The 22,036-nt window shown below is 38.8% G+C and overlaps 3 protein-coding genes across 6 annotated transcripts; 2 read left to right on the top strand and 1 right to left on the bottom strand.

Annotated features, from left to right (window-relative positions):
• The first annotated feature begins 56 nt into the window (after positions 1-56).
• On the top strand, positions 57-3,409 carry rnf113a (ring finger protein 113A). Its single transcript, XM_043235538.1, has 10 exons — positions 57-210; positions 353-429; positions 530-628; positions 757-864; positions 1,466-1,575; positions 1,655-1,761; positions 1,869-1,958; positions 2,039-2,132; positions 2,315-2,421; positions 3,239-3,409. The coding sequence occupies exons 1-10, from the start codon at positions 108-110 to the stop codon at positions 3,304-3,306; spliced, it is 963 nt and encodes a 320-aa protein (XP_043091473.1). The 5' UTR covers positions 57-107; the 3' UTR covers positions 3,307-3,409.
• A 299-nt stretch (positions 3,410-3,708) lies between these two features.
• On the bottom strand, positions 3,709-13,358 carry strada (STE20 related adaptor alpha). 3 transcript variants are annotated; one of them, XM_043235535.1, is made up of 14 exons: positions 13,222-13,358; positions 12,753-12,825; positions 12,602-12,659; positions 10,571-10,599; positions 9,440-9,505; positions 7,534-7,636; positions 7,312-7,433; positions 6,500-6,608; positions 6,270-6,393; positions 5,957-6,128; positions 5,669-5,773; positions 5,329-5,582; positions 5,112-5,154; positions 3,709-4,671 (listed from the first exon to the last, which is right to left on the bottom strand). In XM_043235535.1, exons 2-14 carry the CDS (start codon positions 12,762-12,764, stop codon positions 4,516-4,518), a joined length of 1,353 nt encoding a protein of 450 aa, XP_043091470.1. In that variant the 5' UTR covers positions 12,765-12,825; positions 13,222-13,358; the 3' UTR covers positions 3,709-4,515. The 3 variants fall into 3 exon arrangements, with proteins under 3 accessions (XP_043091470.1, XP_043091471.1, XP_043091472.1); XM_043235536.1 differs by lacking the exon at positions 9,440-9,505; XM_043235537.1 differs by lacking the exons at positions 9,440-9,505; positions 10,571-10,599; positions 13,222-13,358 and having other exon boundaries at positions 12,753-12,826.
• Positions 13,359-13,922: 564 nt separating this feature from the next.
• On the top strand, positions 13,923-21,644 carry ddx42 (DEAD (Asp-Glu-Ala-Asp) box helicase 42). 2 transcript variants are annotated; one of them, XM_043235421.1, is made up of 18 exons: positions 13,923-14,062; positions 14,430-14,653; positions 15,018-15,177; positions 15,265-15,326; positions 15,493-15,529; positions 16,052-16,204; positions 16,967-17,071; positions 17,146-17,265; positions 17,349-17,525; positions 17,604-17,732; positions 17,836-17,935; positions 18,334-18,381; positions 18,607-18,704; positions 18,794-19,070; positions 19,175-19,401; positions 19,494-19,604; positions 19,735-19,839; positions 20,179-21,644. In XM_043235421.1, exons 2-18 carry the CDS (start codon positions 14,439-14,441, stop codon positions 20,749-20,751), a joined length of 2,697 nt encoding a protein of 898 aa, XP_043091356.1. In that variant the 5' UTR covers positions 13,923-14,062; positions 14,430-14,438; the 3' UTR covers positions 20,752-21,644. The 2 variants fall into 2 exon arrangements, with proteins under 2 accessions (XP_043091356.1, XP_043091358.1); XM_043235423.1 differs by lacking the exons at positions 13,923-14,062; positions 14,430-14,653; positions 15,018-15,177; positions 15,493-15,529 and having other exon boundaries at positions 15,269-15,326.
• The last annotated feature ends 392 nt before the right edge of the window (positions 21,645-22,036 follow it).

Raw genomic sequence — 22,036 nt, 5'->3', positions numbered from 1 at the left:
CGTTGCATTATGCTCATTAATGTTCAACTTACACTGATTCTTCAATTCCTCCCTAACACAAGAGGCGCTATAACCGCAGCTCGTCGTGTTTTCATACGTAGTTAAAGATGGCGGAGTCCGAAAAGCCGAAAACAACCTGCAAGTTTCTTTTTAAGAAGTCAAACAAGAAATTTTCTGCACGGAAAAGAAATGCGAGCGACAGCGACAAAGGTATTTTGGTAATGCATGTTTGACCGGACGGTTTCGTGCGGTCCGTACAGCGATCTCTAACGTTACGTTTAGTTAGTGTTCACGTTCAACACATTTCTTTAGCTCACGGTGTATTAAATCAGTGTTTGCGTGTGCTCTTCAGACAGGAGTAGCGGCGAGGAGGGCAGTGCTGTGGTCAGAAAGAAGAAAGCTGCTGCTACGAATCCCATGATTCAGAAAGTATGTCTGTACTTTAGACGTTACTCGAAAATATTATTTGTCTTTTACGCAGCTGTTGTTGACGCGAAAGCCGTAACCATCGGTTATATCCTGCACACAGACAAAGAAAGTGGAGAGGGAAGAAGTCTCATCGAGCGAAAGTGAAGAGGAGAAAGAAGACAAGAGTGTGACTGTCTCTTACAAGTCGACTCGGTCAGCGGTGGGTCTGCTCATATGATTCATATTGTAACAAACCTTACGTGAAGAATGCAAATCATTCTTAATTCATTTGACATTTATGCTGTCCAGAGCTACTTGTAATTCAGTGTATTACTGTGTTTGCTGCAGAAACCAGAGGGACCAGATGACATGGGGGCCACTGCTCTTTACCAGCTGGACACAGAGAGGGACAAAGATGCTCAGGCCATTTTTGAGCGCAGCCAGAAGATTCAGGAGGTACAGCTAACAGCACTGACAGGCAACAATATTGTCAATACCAATATCTCATACAGTAGAAAAACAGAAGAGAGAGAAAAAAAAATAGTTATGAATATTCCTACAGAAGATAATCTAGTATTTTTATCTGGGCCAGTTCAGTTATTCAGGGATTTCGTTTGATTTCAAGCACAGCAGAATTGATGCATTTTACATAATAGTAATTGTCTAAATATATAATCGTATAAATGTATTAGAAAAAGAGCTTGTAGTTGTTTAACAGGTATTATTATTAACATGCTTTCAAAGAGGGAGTTGTATCCTTACCTTGTGTCTTTTCAAAAAGATGATATTAAGTAGGAGACAATGTGAAAATGTTTAATATAAGTATTGAGAATAAAGACAACTTTGCATTGTTCATAGTCCTCAAAAACCTTGCTGTAGCTTAGTGTGAAAAACAAAAGTCATTGTTCACAGAAAATTCTTAAACTCTAGAATCTTGTGTGATTTTTAATATGCACCTGTTCGAATTTGTAATTTTTCTTTCTTGCTGACTAAAAATTACTGATGTTGTTAGAGTGGCCGTCTCTTAATTCAGTGACAAGCCGGCATTTTTTTCCAGGAGCTCTCTGGTAAAGACGACGATAAAATTTATCGCGGCATCAACAACTACCATAAATACATTAAACCCAAAGACTCCACCATGGGCAATGCTTCCTCTGGTATGGTCAGGTGAGTCAGTATAACTGATGTGACTGTATCTGTTTTTGAGGACATGCAACGTGAAATTGATTTACAACGTCTTTGACAGGAAAGGACCAATCAGAGCGCCTGAGCACCTGAGGGCCACAGTGCGGTGGGATTACCAGCCTGACATTTGTAAAGACTATAAAGAGACAGGCTTCTGTGGGTTTGGAGGTGAGTAAGCAACAGATTTCCTTTAGGTTCATGTGAACAACCATGGAGATATTTATTGCAGTAGTTAACTTGCCTTTTTTTTTTTTTTTTTTTTTTTTTATCCTCAGACAGCTGTAAGTTTCTTCACGATCGCTCAGACTATAAGCACGGCTGGCAGATTGAGCGAGAGCTAGAAGAAGGGCGGTATGGAGCAAATGGTGAGCCGTCTTTGGATACAGGTCTTTTGGAGAAATTAGCCTCTTTTGTTCTGTTTTCTGACATATTGTTTATCGCACAGATGAGGAGAACTACGAAGTGAGCAGCGATGAGGAAGATCTTCCTTTCAAGTGCTTCATTTGTAGAGAGTCTTTTAAAAACCCCATTATCACGAAGTAAGTGCTACATTTAAGCCATGGCCAGTCTGAATTGCAAATGGTATTCTCTATTCTTACTATAGCACAAATCCATATTATTGTGCTTGTATCTAAATCATTTGACATCAGGTTTGCATGTCATAGCCACATATTTGACTGTAGACCTAGTATGTGATGAGTATAATGTGTTTGTTTTCCAGGTGCCGGCACTACTTCTGCGAGGCCTGTGCTCTCCAGCACTACCGCAAATCTAAGCGCTGCTACGTTTGCAACCAGCAGACCAATGGGGTCTTCAACCCTGCCAAAGGTGCTTATCTACTTATAAACCTTGAAATGAAGAAAGGTTTGTGGTCAGTCAGTATTTTGGGTAACGCTGTATCAGTTATTAGTTAAGCATTAGTAAATAGAAAGTTGATGTTTTATAAAGCATTGCTCCAATTAACAGACATTAGTAAGCTGTTTATAAATACAGCTATACATGCTTTGTTCTTGAACATATTGTTTAATAATTCTATTTTCATACTTTAACATAATTTAGAATATTTGCAAATCAGGTATTTAGGAATTTTCAATGGTTCATAAGATAATTTAGGAATTGTAAGTTAATGATTAGTAAACTACATTTACATTTATCTGGACACATGATAATGGTTGCTCCATGTGTTAATAAAAGCTTTAAGGACTTTTTGAGGACTACAACTGTACACTTGATAAAAAAATTAAACCCTCTGCAACTTCATAGAAAACAAAATCTATCTATAGATAATCAATTCAAGTGTAGTTTATTTTATTTTTTGCATTTTGAAAGATCTGTATACCTCGGTTTTGTTTATTTCTGTTGGGAAGATAACTGTTTAAATTGTAAAATTTATGCGTATAAATCAAGAACAAGGCATTTATGCATTTGTTAACTGTATGTATTAATAAAATAGAATTATTTCAGAAACGGAAATAACAATCTTACTGACGCCAAACCTTCAAAAAGGTTGTATAGTTTAAGCTGGAGAATTCTTCTGCATTAATCACAAATAACTGCCATAGGTGTGGTCAGTTGTTCAAATTGGTTCATTTACAAATATCCTATATTATAAGATATTATTTGAACTTTTTTTTTTTTTCCCCAGAGCTCATGGCTAAGATGCAGAAACAGCAGGCAGCTGATGACCAGCCTCCCTCAGAGGAGGATGACTAGCACCACACAGCTTCATCTTCTGTGTTTTACTTTTATTATTCCGATCCTCTCAGTGTTGTACATTTTCAAAACCTTTGAAATAAACATACTTTTTTTTGTAGAATGTTTTGGGGGTTTTTTGGGGACAGGATAAGCACCATAACTGAGGTTTAGCAATCATTCTATGAGAACAGGAAAGCCCACAAAACTATAAAACTGTCAGTATCATGTTTAACAATAACTTTAAACATAATTAATATGACTAAACGTAGCTTTAGAATTTTAATATCTGCAATTTATTAGTTGTTGGCCATTAAAATAATTGACAGCTTATCTCAAATATTAAATAGAAAAATCATTATAGCTGGAGCCGTTTTAAAATGGGTTGTAATAACAAACAGAATTGGTAAATAGAAACAAGGGTTGACATTTGTGCAGTTGCAACATTTATTCCATTTGACCAAGAGGTAAATATGCTGAAAATACACAAAAGGTCCACTGAAGTACTTCCTCCTGTAAAGCATGCCAAGAACAAAAATGAATCTCATCAGAAATGCAGCTAATATAAAACTAATAACTACACCAGATAACAGGCAAAAACTAAATCTTCCCCTCTAGCATATTTCTGGTGGCGTCAACATTTGTGCTGAGGGAAGAAGCTTGGTTCTTTCAAATCTCCACAATCCACCCATAAACTGAACAGTTCTATGTTTAGTTTGACTTTACTGAAAGCTCTTTATGCTTCATTGGAAAATATGCTAGGAGCCGTGAGAGTTCAGCTGTGAACCTGTTTTGCTTAAGTTTTAAGACATTCATAGAGTGTCATTAGTTCAGGTGAAACGGAACAGGCTTCGGTGGCCTCAAGTGATCACCACTGTCACATGGCCAGTCGGTAAGAGTGCGCAGTGCATGCCTCAGGCTTCAGTTCATGCTTCTGAAAGCATTATCAAGGCTATGGCGGCTGCTGGTTTTTCATTTCTCTTTTTATAGTCTGTCCTTGTAGTTTCAGTGATGTGCACAAATCACAAAAGACAACAAGAAACGTTCCAGAGTCTCTTGTAACATCTTAGAAGCTCTTTAAAATGTCTATATCACATTCACTTAGCACTGGCCTTCCCTTTTTCTCCCTTTTAAAACACAACAAAAACAATCAATTCTCGTTAAGAGTCCTATGGTAACGCCTCCCTTTCAGTTCCAGCCATCGTTCCTTCACTTCTCATCCGTTTCATGTCAAAAGTCCCAGTCATCCACATCCAGCTGGCTGAGATCAGACTCCAGACTGGCCAATCCAGTGGGTGAATCCTGAGGCTGCATGCCATCTAGGCTGCTGATTGGAGAAACTGGACGCAGGAGCTCAGGAAGAGCCTCGGATGGTCTGCGCTTTATCTACAACATTACAACATTATATAGACCACAGAAATACACCAAGCCACATTTATTTATATACCCCTTTATGAAATACAGACGGTTTAAATCGGCTTCACATCAACAAACTAAGTGAATAAGTATCAATATTGTAAAATTAAACATTCTTACAAGTCAACTTTTCTTTGTCATTACCTGAAGGATCAACAAATGTTGTCCAGAACAAACAAGGACCATGCACAAAAAAATTCGGATAATGCCTTCAAGTTGAAGTTCACTTACTTTTTCCACAGTACTGTGAATGTTTACTGATGGGATGTGTTTAGTAAAAGACATTTATGATTCAAATTGCTTGTGCTTTTAGCTTAGACATTTTGTTTGTCTATAGACCAGAATAAATGTTATGATTTTTTTTTCTTGCCACTCTGTCAGATATTTTCTCCAGAGAAGGTAAGACTCACCTGCTTGAAGAAGGAATGGCCTATCAGAGAGCTGGCAGAGGGTCTGTGGGAAGACATGACGGCATACATTTAGTTTATTATCCGTTTTATGCTGCAGTTATTTTTAGTTTAAAGCCTGGATCACTTTTATCATGAAGTAACGAGTGGTCAGACCATTCCTAAAACTTATGAAAATCTCACAGGCTTGGAATGATGCGATGATATGAGTGCTATTTACCTTTTCTCAGGATCTCTTTGTAGACAAAGTTCCACAAAGGCATGAAAGTGAGGACTGAATGTTCGGCTGTAGGGGTTTCCTCCAGAAGACGATGAGGGCTCTCCGTTAGTGTGGCGAGCTCCTCCGGCGCCGGGGCCCTCGCAGATCCCAGAGTCGGCCCCGGAGCGAGACGGTTTCATGCTCAGTTCTTCAGGGGGGATGGTGGTCGTGTCCAGCAGGCAGGGGACTGTGCCGTTCAACTTCTCTAACAACATCTGATACAGGCAAAGAGATACAGGTAAATGTAAGATACAAAAGGAGGGAAAGCAAAGAGATTGATTAAAAAAAGTGTTTGCCTTACCTGCGTAGCAGGCATGTCTTTAAAGGGCACGTGTCCATTAGCTAGCTCACATGCAGTGATGCCCAAACTGTAAATGTCTGAGCGGAAGTCATATCCCTGAAGATTCTGTCATGTAGACATGTATAATATTATTTCCGGTGTGTTATACAGGCAGTATACAGTACAAATTGAGATTCATACAACAATGGGAAGCTGAATAAATAAGCTACTGATGTATGGTTTGTTGGCCGAGATACAACTACTGAACTATCTGAACTAAAAATATATACTTAATTATATTAAACGTACCTGCTGCAGAACCTCTGGACTGAGCCAAGGTAGTACTTTAACACTGTACTGGGGAAAATCGTGTACAACACGTGCTCTCTGCCCGTGACGGATCAAGCTGAAGATGCTCCTGAGACCGGACAGATACACCTGTCCATCTGCTGCAATCAGGATGTGGCTTGCCTTCACACTACTGTACAAGCATATTGAGATGGTAAAAAGTACTTCATTATTCTTGTAGCATCTGCATTAATAGCATCAGGCTGACCGTATGGTGTGGATATTGATTCATTAACCTGTTTGATCATAATTTGTCATGATATGTGCTCCTCACCGGTGAACGTAGCCCATCTGATGTATGTACTCCAGCGCTCTCAGCACCCCCAGCAGGATGTAGGCTATTGTCTGCTCAATCAAACCGTCAGTAAAATGTGTGCTGATCAAGTCTCGCGCAGATCCTGGTGAAGAGGTGAATCACATAGGAACGGTAAGCAAAACACAATTAGACCTGGTACTACGAGCTGTTTAAACTTGATACAGTTGATGCAGAAGGTCTCCGCTAACCATAGGCCATGAAGGGTGTGATCACCCACAGCTCATTCTCTGTGATGAAGACGCTCTTGTAGGGGAGGATACAGGGGTGGTGGAACAGCTTAGACACATGCAGCTCTCCCTTTAGATAAACAGAGAAAGTGCTTATGTTCGTGTACATATGCTACCAATATACAGGACTAATCAGCTGTTAACTAATAAGTATTTGTTCTGCGCCAACTAGTCAACTAATTAATACACTCAACTTTTCAAAAGACAAACTGAAATACAATTTCATACTGGATCAGCGTAACTGAAACTCTTTTTAAAATTGTTTTTGTTAATTGAAATAAAACAAATAATATTTATTAAATAAAATTAATTAAAAACCTAAACAAATTAGAATGAAAATTCGAAAATTTTGCCTCAGCATTAGAGATAATACGTTAAAGTACTAAAATCATTCAAATTTATATTAAATATTGCATTTGAAATTGAAAATATAAAAATAAAAGCTAATTAAAAAAGAATACTACAATAGTAAAATATGCTACTATATATAAATAAAATAAAGTGAATGCACTAAATCTCTCCTATTATATATATATATATATATATATATATATATATATATATATATATATATATATTCTATATTAATTCTATAATTATATTGCCTATTTTATTTTTGTCAAACTTATAATTATTTACATTATATTTGAATTATTATGGTAAATATAATTTAAATAAATGACACAGTTTTAAATGTACATGTAAAATGACATTTCAATAGGAATCGTCCATTTCTGACACATCTTCAGGCTTGCCCTGCCGTCTGTACTGACCTGTAAGTAACTGACCATGTCATTGGTACAGGAATCCAGGTCAATGCGGCGGATGGCCACATACTCTCCTGTGGGTTTGTAACTGGCCAGATTCACTGTCATCAAGTCCTCCAAACCTCGACCTTCACAACCAGAGACAGACGCATATCATCATCAGCAGCAGCAGGGGGAGGAGCCACAGACGCTCCTGATATTGATTTAGGGCTGTTTCGGTCGCCTCACCTATGACAGCGTGCAGCTCATAGGCGCTGTTGTCTGGAAGGAAGCTTCCCATGGTGTCTCTGCGTGGGAGAGGGCTCAGAGACTCTTGACTGTCCTCATGGGCCTGAGCCAAAACCATCAAATATGAGTCATTAATCAAATGTGGAAACAGTAAATAAACACACTGGCATAGTGCAAACTGACCACAGCTGCGTCTCGATCCATTTCCTGATGTCAGAGAGTATATTTAGAACTTAAATGCAAGCATTAGGACTGGTCATACTCTACCAAGTACTGAGACACTAGGGAGCAGACTGAGACACACCTCAGGTCCCAGAACATGTTTGCTTATTCAACGTAAATAAATCCTTTTAACATGCTTACAGTGTTAGGTTTTGTACCCTGTGCCTTTTAATAAGGTGCACTGGTCAAAGTGGTTTGTGGGTAGCCAGCCATACAGTAAGCCAAAAAAGTATTTGTTACCTCACCCCAAAGTAAAATTTGTGTCATTAATCACTTAACCCCATGTCGTTCCAAAACTATAAAAGCTTTGTCTATCTCCAGAAAACTATTGAAGATATTTTGGATGAAAACCAGGAGGCTTTGATTGAAAACCAATTTTTTACATTCATTTGCATTTTTATTTGAAAAAAAAAAAAAAAAACAGTGTATCCATTTGAGTAAAGTCATTATTTTTATTTTCTTTGCGTACAAAATGTATTCTCGTATCCTCATAACATTCACATTATACCACTGATGGCAGATGGGTTATTCTGATGATGCTTTTCATATTTTTCTGGACCTATGAGACAGTGACAAGCCTCACGGTTTTTATGCAAAATATCTTCAATTGTGTTCTGAAGATGAACAAAGCATTTACAGTATTGGATCGACATGGGGGTGAGTGATTAATGACAACAAAATTACTTTGGGGTGGAGTAACCCTTTAATTCAGCTTTCCAAGCACTTTATTACAAGAAGCTTGTTAGTTTTAAAATAATTAAACAATAGATAAACTATGCAAAGAAAAAAAGACATAGGATACTTTGACTTTTTCTACGAGTCAAACATTAGTGGAATGTAATGAACTCACTGATCAACGGTGGATAAAGGCGAAAAAAAAAGTATACTTTTTATTAGCAAAGATGCATTACACTGATCAAGAGTAAGATACGAAAGTGCTCATTTTGTTAACTTCTTTGTTTTAACTTCTTCACTCTTCAAATCTGTCTGTTTCCTAAAATAACTATAAATGTTTCTTGAGCATCAAAATCAGTACATTACAATTATTTCTAAAAGATCATGTGACACTGAAGACTGTAGTAATGATGCTAAAAATTAAGTTTTTCCATTAACATAACTATAGAAGTTATTTTATACTGCAATCATTTTCCACAATATTACACTTTTTACTCTTTTGATCAAATAAAAAAAAAAAATGCAATATCGCATTCAGTTTTGGGGGTGATTCATTTTTGATACTGAATAGCTTGTCAGTGAACTACGGCTCTGTGTATTAACTGCCGCTCCATTTGAAAACAGGTGATAGAGATTTACCGCCAATCAAAGAACCGTCTTTACCGACTAAATGTGCATGAATATATTGTGTGATATACTGCCCAGCCTTACATTGTCCAAATACTTTTCTGACTCACTGTAGATTCAAAGATTTCATAAAGGAGTTTAGAAAACACTACAGTGAAACATAAAATGCTAACAGGACTGGTGTCACTGTGCAAGCAGTGTTCGGGTGGCAAACATTTTAAGTGCATGTTAGCTTTCCTTCAAATGCATCATAGTAATTTGGGATCGGCCAAATATACTATGACCAGCCATGTCAGTTTCAGTGAGTTAGGAAACATTTCAAGGTCGCGCACGTACAGGAACAGACACTGATGCCACTGTTGTGATAACAGCACAAACCAACCTGATTTTGAAGAGGGGAAGGGTTTTTATTGCGCATACACTGATAAATCCCAGCCACTGCAAAGCTCTTCAGAGAACAATACAGATCAAGTACTGAGGATCGGCAGATTATGACCAATTAAAGTCAGTCCAACTGAGATTCAGTACAAGACAGAGAAGATGAAAACGGCAGCAGGAATGGCTTCACAAAACTCTGCGTATTTGCAAAAGCATGTTAGAAGCATGAAATAAACTACAATCCGCTGTGAGCATTTGTTTATAGATATGCATGATCCCATAAACATCCAATACTCTTTTTTTTTTAAACTTACATCAAAGTGTCCATTGGCTTTGCCATAGAACTTACAGATAAGAATATTAATTCCTCGCACATATGATGACAGCATCTGTCAGTGGAGATCATGCAGGTCTATGGCAATTCGTAAAACAAATCATTTTATGCCTTTCGAAGTGTAGGCAGGACTAGTTCAGTGAACAGTGCAGCAAGCCCAGGCTTTAACAGGATGACTCCATGTGTTGCTTCAACACAATGAGCATCATCCCACGCCACATGCTTAGGTGACCTATGACAGCATCACCGTTATTCCCGGTGTTGGTTCGTTCTTTGTGACAACTCTTATGAGGCAATTTCATAATACAGATATCCTAATATTCCATCAATGCAGAATAAGTCTCACTGATTCACTCTGCATATCACTTGTACCTGCGCCTTAAAATGAATGTATCGTAATTAAGAGCCGGAATTAAACGAGCATTACATTATTGAGAAACTGAATCCCAACTTTTAATTTCCCTTTGGTTTGTCAAGCACAATAATAAAGCACTGTACCCAGGGAGTTTAATGAGACCTCATCTTTCTTTTCCCAGCTTAAATACAAGCTCTTCCCTCTGCTGGAGCCTCAGTCGGAGCGAGTGTGGAGGTTTGAGTGTCACAGCAGCACGATGAGTGCATGCAGGCAAGCACAGGAGCACAAGGGGGTGTATTCATCTGAGCACACGCACACACACACACACAATTAATCTTACATTTCAATCTTACACAAGCACACACCAACTCACATGCTCACACACACACACACACACACACACACTAACAGGCGGATGGAAAAGCTTGAAGATATTCCGCACTTACTTTTCTTAGTGGGCTTGCCTGAGTTTGCTCTGGCGTAGAGAAACCATGTAAATGACGTAAAAAACACACATACAAACAAACAATCTTCCTTTAAAGTGGTTCTCACAAATTTAACAAACTTGCATACTCATTGGAACAGCTTTAGTTTTCTGAGAGCTTCCGTCTAGGCAACACCGTCTACATCCTTTTTTTCCCCATCCATTTTATACTTTTTTGAATTTTTATTTTAAATACAGTTCAAATTGACACTTTGCATGAAATGAAAATATACGTCATTAATACCAATGCATTAAATGTGTATCCTAGAATACTGCATAAACTAAACAATCAAATTCATTTAAGCAAGAAATTCTATTTGTAATTCTTCACCATTCAATTCAACAACAAGTTTACGAACCGTCAGAAAAACCTGTTTAATTAGCTGTTTTATAGATGCATTGCCATGGAACACACAACAGCCAAAAGCAAACATAAACTAGCATCTAGAGCAGACATGGAGCAGTCATTATGGACAACAGCAAAATGAGTGAAAAACCCTAAAAGCATTACACACCAACTTAGAAACAGGCAAGACTGATAATCTATTCACAGGACAATATGCAACACTCAGATTATCATGGCACTGCATATATATATATATATATATATATATATATATATATATATATATATATATATATATATATATATACATACATATATATATAGATATATATATATATACACATATACACACACACACACACACACACACACACAATTTGTCAGCAAGACCATACAAACTACAGAATTGCACAAAAAAAGGTTATGTAGTTTACATGGGGTCAGTAAGTTTTTTGCATTATTCTGAATGAAGTCTCATACTTTTCAAGGTAGCATTTATTTAGTCAAAAATACAGTTACAGTAATATTGTTGAAAATTATTACAATTTAGAAAGTTTGTCGACTTTAATATTATAATCATTTTCCTGTGTTGGCAAAGCTTAATTTTTATCAGCTAATATTCCAGCCTACAGGTTGTTGATTTAAAAAAAAAAGGCCTATTTCTTAATATTACCAATGTTCAAAACAGTTGTGCTTAATATTTTTTGCAGAACCCTTGATATTTTAAATGGACAAAGTCCAAAGCATTTACTGAAATATTAATCTTTTGTAACCAACATCCTTACTATCACTATTTTGATCAATTCAATGCTCCCTACTAACCCCAAACCTTTGAACAGTGACTTGTTGTGTATCACAGCTAAATAGGAGAAAATAAATAGGAATTCCCTGTAAACTAGTGCAAGCCCACGATCTTAATACATCTGATATCCCACGAATGTACAGATTTCATACCGCTCCAGCAGTGTCAGACCTGCCCTGCAGATCTGTCCACCTCTTGTTAGGCTGCAGTGACTCAGCTGTCAGTAGCACCACAGAAGCGATCCATCAACACCCAGCAATAACACTACATCACAGCCAGCCTTACATACAGATACATCACCACAGGAAAAAGATTAAAAAGCCTCACAGACACAAGGACACACAGACTCTGCTGTCGCCACCATCATTAGTCACCATGACGCGAACGCTGCACTTTTATTAAAGAGCAGTGTCACACCACACTGCAGCACACGTTTATCACAAAAACTCAGAAAGACTGACAACGTTAAATTCACAAAACCGTTCATAAAGCACACGCGAAACAAAAAAAAAAACACGTTTTTTGCTTTTGCAAAAGTACTGATCGGTTGTGATCATGGGTAATCTGGGTATGTAGCGCTCCTCTTTTTCTAAGGGCCTGCATAGCTGATTATGAGGGGGATCTGTGTCCAAAAAAAAGTGTACTATTCCATTTGGCGAGTTCAAGATGGGCCAATCGGCTCTTTTAAATGTTCCAGAGGAACGTGTATTTTGTAGAAACTAAATGTTTCTAGGATTCCCCTTCACATTCACCTCGGGTAACGTGAAATAAAGCTGGTGAGGTTTGCTGGAAAAGATACGAGAAGCACAGCGACATGAGATAATGGGCTAACTTACTGAACTTACCTCCAAATAACTCCAGATCCCTCAGGCTTTCCACACTGAGTTTCTCTGACACCCAGCGCTGAGAGAAAGCGATAAAATATGACAAAATATGGCAATTTAATGTACATGCTAAGAAAATGTGTCACGTTGATAACCAATCAAGTTCACTCACCAAAAAAGACATGGATCCTGGGGATGCTGATGACAGGTAGCAATACTTTCAAAAACACATAAAGAGTACAGATCTGAAAGGGAGGAGAAACAAGATTAATGTAATGTATTTAACGTATTTTCTTCTGCCCTGATACTTTATGAACACGGTTTTTAATAATAAGCTCAAACAGAACAGTGCTCACATTTAAATGAGACCGTCTTTGTAATAGCACACGTTTGTAAACAGGATACAACACATTGGATTTGCTCGTTTAATGCGCAGCATGAAAGATGTGCATTTACTAATACAACACAGCTATTTTTAATAAGTAGAGTTATTAATGCATAAACAAATGTGGCATGCCAGCTTACAGGTCGGTATCTTTCAGTTAGCCATGCAGCGATATGACTATCTCTCAATTATGATAAACAGAGCACGGAGCTCCAGTGTGCTTGTGTAAGTAATACAATACAATCGTTGAACTCACCCTCTGCTACTAAATTGTACGGCTCTTACTTCTAAGTACCGTCAAATTTCCAGCTATTGCCAAAACTGCAGGATGTAACGCGTTTCTTCTTCTCGTCTCGCGGTGGGCTGGGTCGTGTGTTAAGGAACGTTTGGTGAATGGACGAGTGACGTTGACGACGCGGCGTCCTCGAGTTCCTATTGGATCGAAGGTCGGATGCGTGTCTCCTTATTGGTCTAAACTCGTGAGCGAATAAAATAGCCTGCGTTCTAATGTTGCCAAGTCTTCTTACTATCGCTTAATAAACATGAGCCGTTGCGGGCTGTAGTAAGAATGTGAAACATACCACCATATGCTATGGTCAAAACAAACAGAGGTTTATTATTACATTCGACGGTATTTATTATTATTATTAGCTATAATACTTTTTTTTTGCAATAGTGCAGTTAATCTTTTTAATTAATAATGACTTCTGTTTTTCTGTGCAGACCAACGAGAAAGTTCCTGACTTCTAAGAAATGTTTATATTATTTCTAAATAATACGCCAATTAAAGAATTAATTTAAAAGTAAAACAAAACACTTTCTACCATACTTTATACTGACGATCCAATTTATTGAAATAAGATATATTGTTATTTATTATTTAAGTGAAAAAGATGTGGATCTGGCAACACTGCATTTACGTTCGCCCCCAAACGAGTCGCGCAAATGTGACCGAACACTAAATGAGTCCATTGTAAATGACGTAAAACCCAATCTCCGAGAAGTGTGCAAGATAGCCTGGAGTGGTAAATACGTTGTGGATAAATAAGGTGCCCACCCACTTTAGAAGATCGTTCTTTTTACGTTATCTGAAACAGGTAAATAAACAAAATCCGAGTTTTGCTCTTTGACGCATGCAATGGGAAAGTAATCGATCATAATCCGTATAACGTTACACATAACATTAGCTCAAGGCCTCTTCACGGCCATCAGCGCAGCATTACGAGACAGCGTCTCTTACTAGCTGTTTGGTCCCCCCCAAAATGGTAAAAAGCCAGCCAAGAAAATTAATTAGATAAGGCAATAATAACAATAAAGCTGCTGATGATAAGCAATGCGTAAGCAATGAGACTTTGTAATTGTTATGCTTCAGTAGCCTGATGGGGATATACACATTATACATTCTGCATGTAATTATCGTTTAATTTACTGTTTTAACCCCTAATCCGACGCTGTGATTTGCAGTCAACAGCAATGAACTGGAACAAGGGAGGCCCGAGTGGCAAGCGAGGCTTTGGATTCGGGGGATTCTCTCTTGCGAGTGGAAAGAAAGAAGAACCTCGTCTTCCCCAGAAAGCCCACTCCGCATTTGGAGCTTCAGGACCATCTGGTGCATATGGCAAGAACCAGCAGCTTTCATCTTTTTACAAAATAGGAACAAAACGAGCCAATTTCGACGAGGAGAACGCGTGAGTACCTCACTGTTACTGCTTCAATGAAAACATTAGAAATGTTACAGTTGACGGCAAAATTAAAAGTTATTTACTCACCCTCATGTTGTTCCTGATCTCTTTCTGACTTTCTGTTTTATGTGGAACACAAAAGTAGATGTGTTTCGGTTACTTTCATTCACTTTTATTGCTTTTGTTATAAATAAAAGGTGCCAAAAGCCTGAGACACAAGAGATTAGATATAATAATAATAATAATAATAATAATAATAATAGTCTTCTTATGCCCGAGACACACTGCACTTTCAGCTGTCTAAGGCGAAAGTCTGGCATTGCCAAACAATCGTGGCGATTTTACAACAATCGTGTATTTTTTTCTATAGTTATTTTGAGGATGATGAAGAGGAGTCTAGCAGTACGGATCTGCCATATATACCCGCTGAGAACTCTCCCACAAGAAAGCAGTTCCAGTCTGGAGGAGGAGGAGGAGGCGGATCTGACAGTGAGGATGACCCTCTTGACTCTTTTATGGCTGAGGTGGAGGTAAGAGCTAACGACAGGATCTCTTTGAGAACTGCCATTCGACGTGGCCGCTGTTTTGCTTGAACTCTTGTTTTCAACCTCTTTCAGGACCAAGCGGCAAAAGATATGAAGAAGCTTGAAGAAAAGGAAAAAGAGAAGAAGTTAGCCAAGTAAGATTGTGATTTCATCACAGAACTTTTTAAAGCCCCTTCATCCAAATAATATTTATAGCGGAGAGGATGGGAATGGAAGGGGGTTTATGGGTAGAATATGGGTTTCCATGGGTGATTGAGCGAGTCGCAGGGAAGTTTTTTTTTCTCCGCTTGTTTCTTCCAGGGGTATACGGGATGACATTGAAGAGGAGGATGACCAAGTGAGTGACCCTCTTGACGTTACTACCGTCACCGTATCTTTGCCACAGCAATGACTGTGCCCAACTCCTTTCTATTTTTCTTTCTTACATTCTTTCTTTATATAAATACATCAATTTACAGACTGAGCATTCAAATGTACGTTTGGTGTTGGAGTAGGTGCCTGTCGCTTGTTTTTAAGGTGCAATCTTCGGACCCAGTTCATTGGTTTTCAGTTATTATATTTTGTCTTTAAATGTTTACAGGTAGAGTGGTTCTTTTGTGACTGAAACATGAGTATAATCAGTGCTATATGTTAAAATAGTAGCGATCAATTAAAAATCTATTTTAATGTCACTGACCCCACCTCAGCGCTCGGTGGTCTTACTAGTTAATAATTAGTTATTGTGAGTATTTTTGATGCCATTCTTTTTAAGCTCATTTTGATGCATTTTAAGGCAACATTTAGACTAGGTTTTTGATATTCACAGTAATGGCATGCTGCTGCTTGTCTTGACCTAAGTCATGTTCTGAATTATTTGCAGGAAGCATATTTTCGTTACATGGCGGAAAACCCAACAGCTGGGCTGACCCAAGAGGAAGATGAGGAAGAAGTGGACTATGACAGCGATGGAAACCCCATTGCTCCTACTACCAAAAAGATTATCATGCCACTGCCCCCAATAGACCACTCAGAGGTACTGTTACTGTGTTTTCCTGCAGTTATTGTTGCGTTAATGTCCTTAAATAGACTGCTGCAGGGATGGCATGTTTTTGTAGGCCAGCTCTGAAGTTTGCGTAATAAAAGCCTAATAGGATTTTTTTAAATGGTTTTCTGGATTATTGCAGAAAATAAGCTCTGTGACCATTAAAAAATACTATACTTATACGATCCTTACATTTAGGGTCATCTTTTTTTTAATTAAAAAAATATATACATGCAGTTTCCAAAAGACAGACAACACTTAATCTGTATTTAAATTTCTGCCAGTTAGAAAAATTTGAGTTAAAATAGTTTCCAATAATGTGACTATAAAACAGTAAGGCTAATAAACAGCGCTCTTGACTTTTCCTGTTTTAAAAAAAAAAAACCCAAAAAAAACGTTTTCCTGTGATGCTGCAAAGTCTTCTCAACAGCTTCTGTGATCCTATTTACCCACTTTTGAGCACCCCCCTTTTCAGGATATTGAAAAAACGTACAAAAAACAGTGGTGTTTTACTAATGTGGTGTATATTCTGTTTTAAGAATGGAACATGAAAATATGTTGTGAACGTAAGGATCTAAACAAACTTATTGAAGTCAGTATAAAGGAACTAGAGGGTTCCCAACTACTGCTAACTTGTTTCCATGTTTTAGGACTCATTCATGCAGCGCTATTGATGAGCAAGCGTATATACATCACCAAACTATTTAAGTACAAATCTTGAATAGTATGTTTTTATTTCTCTTCTGTCTGTAGATTGACTATCCACCTTTTGAGAAGAACTTCTATATTGAGCACGAGGAACTCAGTAGTCTGACTGAGACCGGGGTGGTGGAACTGAGAAAGAAACTCAATCTGAAGGTCAATGGCAGCACATACACGCATGATCCTTCTCTTTCTTTCAGCCCACAATAACCCATATTCGAAATGAACAGGTTTCAGGTGCAGCCCCTCCTAAACCAGCCACCAGTTTTGCCCACTTTGGATTTGACGAGCAGCTCATGCACCAGATCCGTAAATCTGAGTACACCCAACCCACACCCATCCAGTGCCAGGTGAGCTGCAAACCCTCCCACCAATGAAATTAGTTTATTTAGGGAGTGGTTTATTTTTCTACAGTAATGTTTTATTTCTCTAGGGTGTTCCGATAGCTTTGGGTGGCAGAGACATGATTGGCATTGCCAAAACTGGCAGTGGAAAAACCGCAGCTTTCATTTGGCCAATGCTGGTGCACATCATGGACCAGAAGGAGCTAGAGCAAGGAGAGGGACCTATTGCTGTGATCGTCTGTCCCACCAGAGAGCTCTGTCAACAGGTCAGAGAGAAAGAAAGAGGCACTTATATTAGGTAAAGGTTTAAAACGGGTTTTAAAATCATTATCTGTCTGGTTCAGATCCATTCGGAATGCAAGCGCTTCGGGAAGGTATATGGCCTCCGCTCGGTGGCAGTGTATGGAGGAGGCAGCATGTGGGAACAAGCCAAAGCTCTACAGGAAGGAGCCGAAATTGTTGTCTGCACCCCAGTAAGGACCTCCTATTTTTTTGATGCACAAGCCAGTTTGACATGTTTCTGTTCACTGGTGAGGGAGTTCCTTGGTTGTTCTGTTAAAAGCTCTTCTCACGTAGGGTCGCCTGATCGATCATGTGAAGAAGAAGGCTACATCTCTTCAGCGAGTGACCTATTTGGTGTTTGATGAAGCTGATCGCATGTTCGATATGGGCTTTGGTACGTGTCAAATGTTTTCTTTTCTTTTAGTTTAATTCAAATGATTAGTGTACTATTAAACGTTCAGCCAGTGCATCTGAAATCCCAACTGAGATTTAGAGAATTACCCCTCGTATTGTATCAAACCTACAAGATTTTAATCCGAATTATCAGAACTGATATTGAGAGAGGTTTTTTTTTTTTCCTTGGAAGGTTATTTCCACCAAAACTTTGATGTTTAAAAAGAAGTTTATTAAAGATATGGTAAAAGTAATCAATATCAGATTTTGTTTTCTTGGGGGTGTTTCAAATTAAATCTGTTTGGAACAATGAGGGTGGGTAAATGCAGAATTTTTTTGTATTTGACCTTTATGAAAGATTGTGATACATTTCGTTTAAACTTGATCTGTTTTATACAGAATACCAAGTGAGATCCATTGCCAGCCATGTCAGACCTGATCGACAGAGTAAGTGTCACTTACTAAATATATCTATTTTATTAACTCAGTGTTTAACATTTTACATTATTGACACCGTTTACTTGGATCTATTGTTAAAAGTGCAATCTAAATAAAGGTGACTTGACTTGACCATCAATGAGCTGCCTTGACGCACTTCTACATTCCAGCGTTAACCCAGTCCAGTGTGTTTATCATACTCAGTAGATCCTCATGACCTCTGATCTCTCACAGCTCTGTTATTCAGTGCAACATTTCGGAAGAAAATTGAAAAGCTGGCACGAGACATTTTGGTTGACCCCATTCGTGTTGTGCAGGGAGACATAGGAGAGGTGGATAATCAGTTTCTTCATCAAATGCTTGAAAATGCACACTGTATTTTGAAAACCTCCATTTAAACCTCCTTTTCTCTTCTTCCCAGGCTAATGAAGATGTCACTCAGATAGTGGAGGTGCTGCAGACGGGGCAGGAGAAGTGGGGTTGGCTGACACGCAGGCTGGTTGAGTTCACCTCAGCTGGCTCTGTGCTCATCTTTGTCACCAAAAAGGCTAACTGCGAGGAACTGGCTACAAATCTCAATCAGGAAGGTTACAGCCTAGGTCTGCTACATGGAGACATGGATCAGAGCGAGAGGAACAAGGTCATTGCTGACTTTAAGAAGAAGAATCTGCCCGTATTAGTAGCTACTGATGTTGCTGGTTAGTAGGGCTTATTTTATATATCGGTGTCTGTTCAGAATAAAGTAACTTTTACCATTTGTCACCTTTGTTGTATTAATGAAAATTTCTCTTGCACTTCTCAGCTCGTGGGTTGGATATTCCATCTATCCGTACAGTTGTGAACTACGATGTAGCACGAGACATTGACACACATACACATCGAATTGGTAGAACAGGTCGTGCAGGAGAGAAGGGCCTAGCTTACACTCTGCTCACCACTAAAGACACTTCATTTGCTGGTGACCTGGTTCGAAATTTAGAGGGAGCCAATCAGAGTGTTTCAAAGGATCTGATGGACCTGGCAATGCAGGTAAAACAATGCCCTGAATACAATAAATGCCTTTCATAGTACAACATGTTTCACAAACTTATTCATGAGCTTATTGTTTTTGTTTTTTTAAGAATCCCTGGTTCAGGAAGTCCCGCTTTAAAGGAGGGAAAGGAAAGAAGCTAAATATTGGAGGTGGAGGCCTGGGTTACAGAGAGAGACCAGGCCTTGGATCTGAATCCACTGTTAGTTTGGCTTTACTTTTGCTTGCTTCCTTTATGTATTTATTTGTTTTTAATATATAAAAAAGCTGTTCTGCTACTTTATTGCTAATGCTTTTGTTATATTTATTGTATCTTAAATTGGTTCAAATAGGAGCGCAGCAGTAGTGGTGGTTCTGCTCTTGGTAACTATGAAGCCTACAAACCCTCCTCTGGGGCCATGGGAGACCGTATGTCCGCCCTGAAGCAAGCATTTCAGGTGAGGTTTTTTTCCCAGAAGGCCTTTTTGTGTTTTTGGGGTGCAGTGTAACACGTAACACATAAAAAAAAAAAAAAGAAGCAAATTCTCCTACATTCTCATCAAAACCTTCTGTTGAGTTCCTAGTTCTGTGAAGCCCTTCCCTCAGAAATAAGTAATCAGGCTCAGATTGGTTAACTGGTCCTACCTAGTGCACTTGTTTATAGTCCCTGACAGTCTTTTTTTGCAGTTCATAAACATAAACTTAAAAAAAAGTGAAATCATACTCCACCAGTTCCTCTTTTAAGATATTTACTTTGTTTGACTTTGTTTGTTTGACTGCTCTTGCTTTCCCTCCAGGCTCAGTATAAAAACCACTTTGTGGCAGCATCTGGTGTTCCTCCAAAACTCACCACAAAGTCCAGCAGCTCCTCTGGTTGGACCAGTGCAGGAAGTCTGAGTTCTTTGCCTTCAGGAGCACCAGAGGGGCCTGACGCAACCCCCCTGTCCTACTCTCCATCGCTGTCCTCTTCCTCGTTTCCCTCCATGCTGCCGCCCCCTGCTCTCAGCTCGGGCACCAAAATGAGCGGCTTCAGCAGTGCAGGCTCCCTGAGCTCAGTTTCAGACTCTTACTCTAGCTCTTCTTCAAAAGAGGGGTCCCGTAGCGATAGAAATGCTGACGACAGGGGTCATCGTGGAGATAGTCATTATCGTCACAGTGACAGGCATAGTGGCGGAGACCGTGACCGCTACTCAGAAAGGGATCGGCATAGTGACAGAGAACGTCACAGCGATAGTCGAAACGGTGAAGGGAGCCATAGGGACAGAGAGGGACGGTCAGAAAGAGATGGGGGTGAGAGGTCAGGGACTCATAAAGACAGCTTTGCGGTTCCTGATCCCCCCAAACGCAAGAAAAGCAGATGGGACAATTAAAGTGTGCAGGAAAGCAGCAGTCAACTGTTCTTAGTTCAGAGTACACAGCTGACCCAGTCTCTAGCAGTGTCTTTACCTGTCTGCTTGTCTTTTTGTCTGAAGCTGTTTTAAGGGTGCTTAGGAGACTCCCGCCCCATCACCCTTGTCATTTCCCTGGAAATAAAAGCATCCATTAAAGGCTCTTTCAGCCAATTAGAACTGTGATTTGGCAAGATGAATAAAATGCACCTTGAGCCTAAGTGTTTTGTTAAAGTAGACATGACTATTCAGTGGAACGCAAAGTGGTTTCTTTCTGAAGAAACAATATTTTATGAGAAATTTTGGCTATGTAACAAAAAAAATATTACTTTAATAGTTGACAAGGTTTTTTTTGTTTGTTTGCTTTGTGCTGCTTCACAATCTGTCAACTATATTTTTTGTTAAAGACTGTAAAATTTTCCACTGTTTTACTGTGTGCTGTTATATTTCAAACATCACCATTTTTAAGTTCTCGATGTCCATTAATGGGTTTCTTTCGTTCATACTTGTTAATATTTGAATTCAAATGCTTATTAGTAGTATGTTCAGGTTGTGTTTCTGTGCTGCCCAGCATGTAGTATAGTTCAATTTGAAGGAATGAAGTCTACCATAAATCCACACACATTGATCAAGCTAGTCAAAAAAAACAACTGGATAGGGAGAAAACATATCAGTGAATCTACAATAAAATCTATGTACTACACTATGATCTTGCATTCCCTTGCTCCATTTCCATCTCTTGTGAAGACACACTGTGTCACAATGTAAACCTGTCTGTAGAAACATGATTATCTTTATTATTTTGGATACTCTAGTAGTGTACAATTCTGTCTGTTGTCATGTTTCTGAATTAATAAAAAGAGGACACAAAAAGGCTTAGAGCTTGGTTGTGTTTCAGAGAATTAATGTCATTTTGATATTTAAAATAAGCAATCATTCGGTGTGGCCAGAAATGATTTTGGAAAGCCTTCTTAGGATCTCTTTGGGGTTCAGTCAAAAGAGCTGATGTTGGGTCCAGTGAGAAAACTGCCATGGCACTTTCCAAACCTACCAGAAGAACCACAAGCAGCCAGATGTTCCTTTTTGTGCGATCCAATCCCTGGCAACGGTGTAGCATCTCAGTTTGGAGAGAATTCAATATATCTGGAAACGATGGAAAACTTTTTTGGGGCCGGATGCTTTTGCACTGGAAGGCTGTACTTCAACTGGAGGGGATATCTCTGCTCAAGTGCTCATCCTTGAGTCTGAAACGCATGGAAGTGGCAGC

Source organism: Puntigrus tetrazona, chromosome 3 (genome assembly GCF_018831695.1).
Source record: "Puntigrus tetrazona isolate hp1 chromosome 3, ASM1883169v1, whole genome shotgun sequence".
NCBI lineage: Eukaryota > Metazoa > Chordata > Actinopteri > Cypriniformes > Cyprinidae > Puntigrus > Puntigrus tetrazona.
Note: the sequence above shows the minus strand (reverse complement) of the source record. Positions and strands in the feature narration are given on the sequence as shown.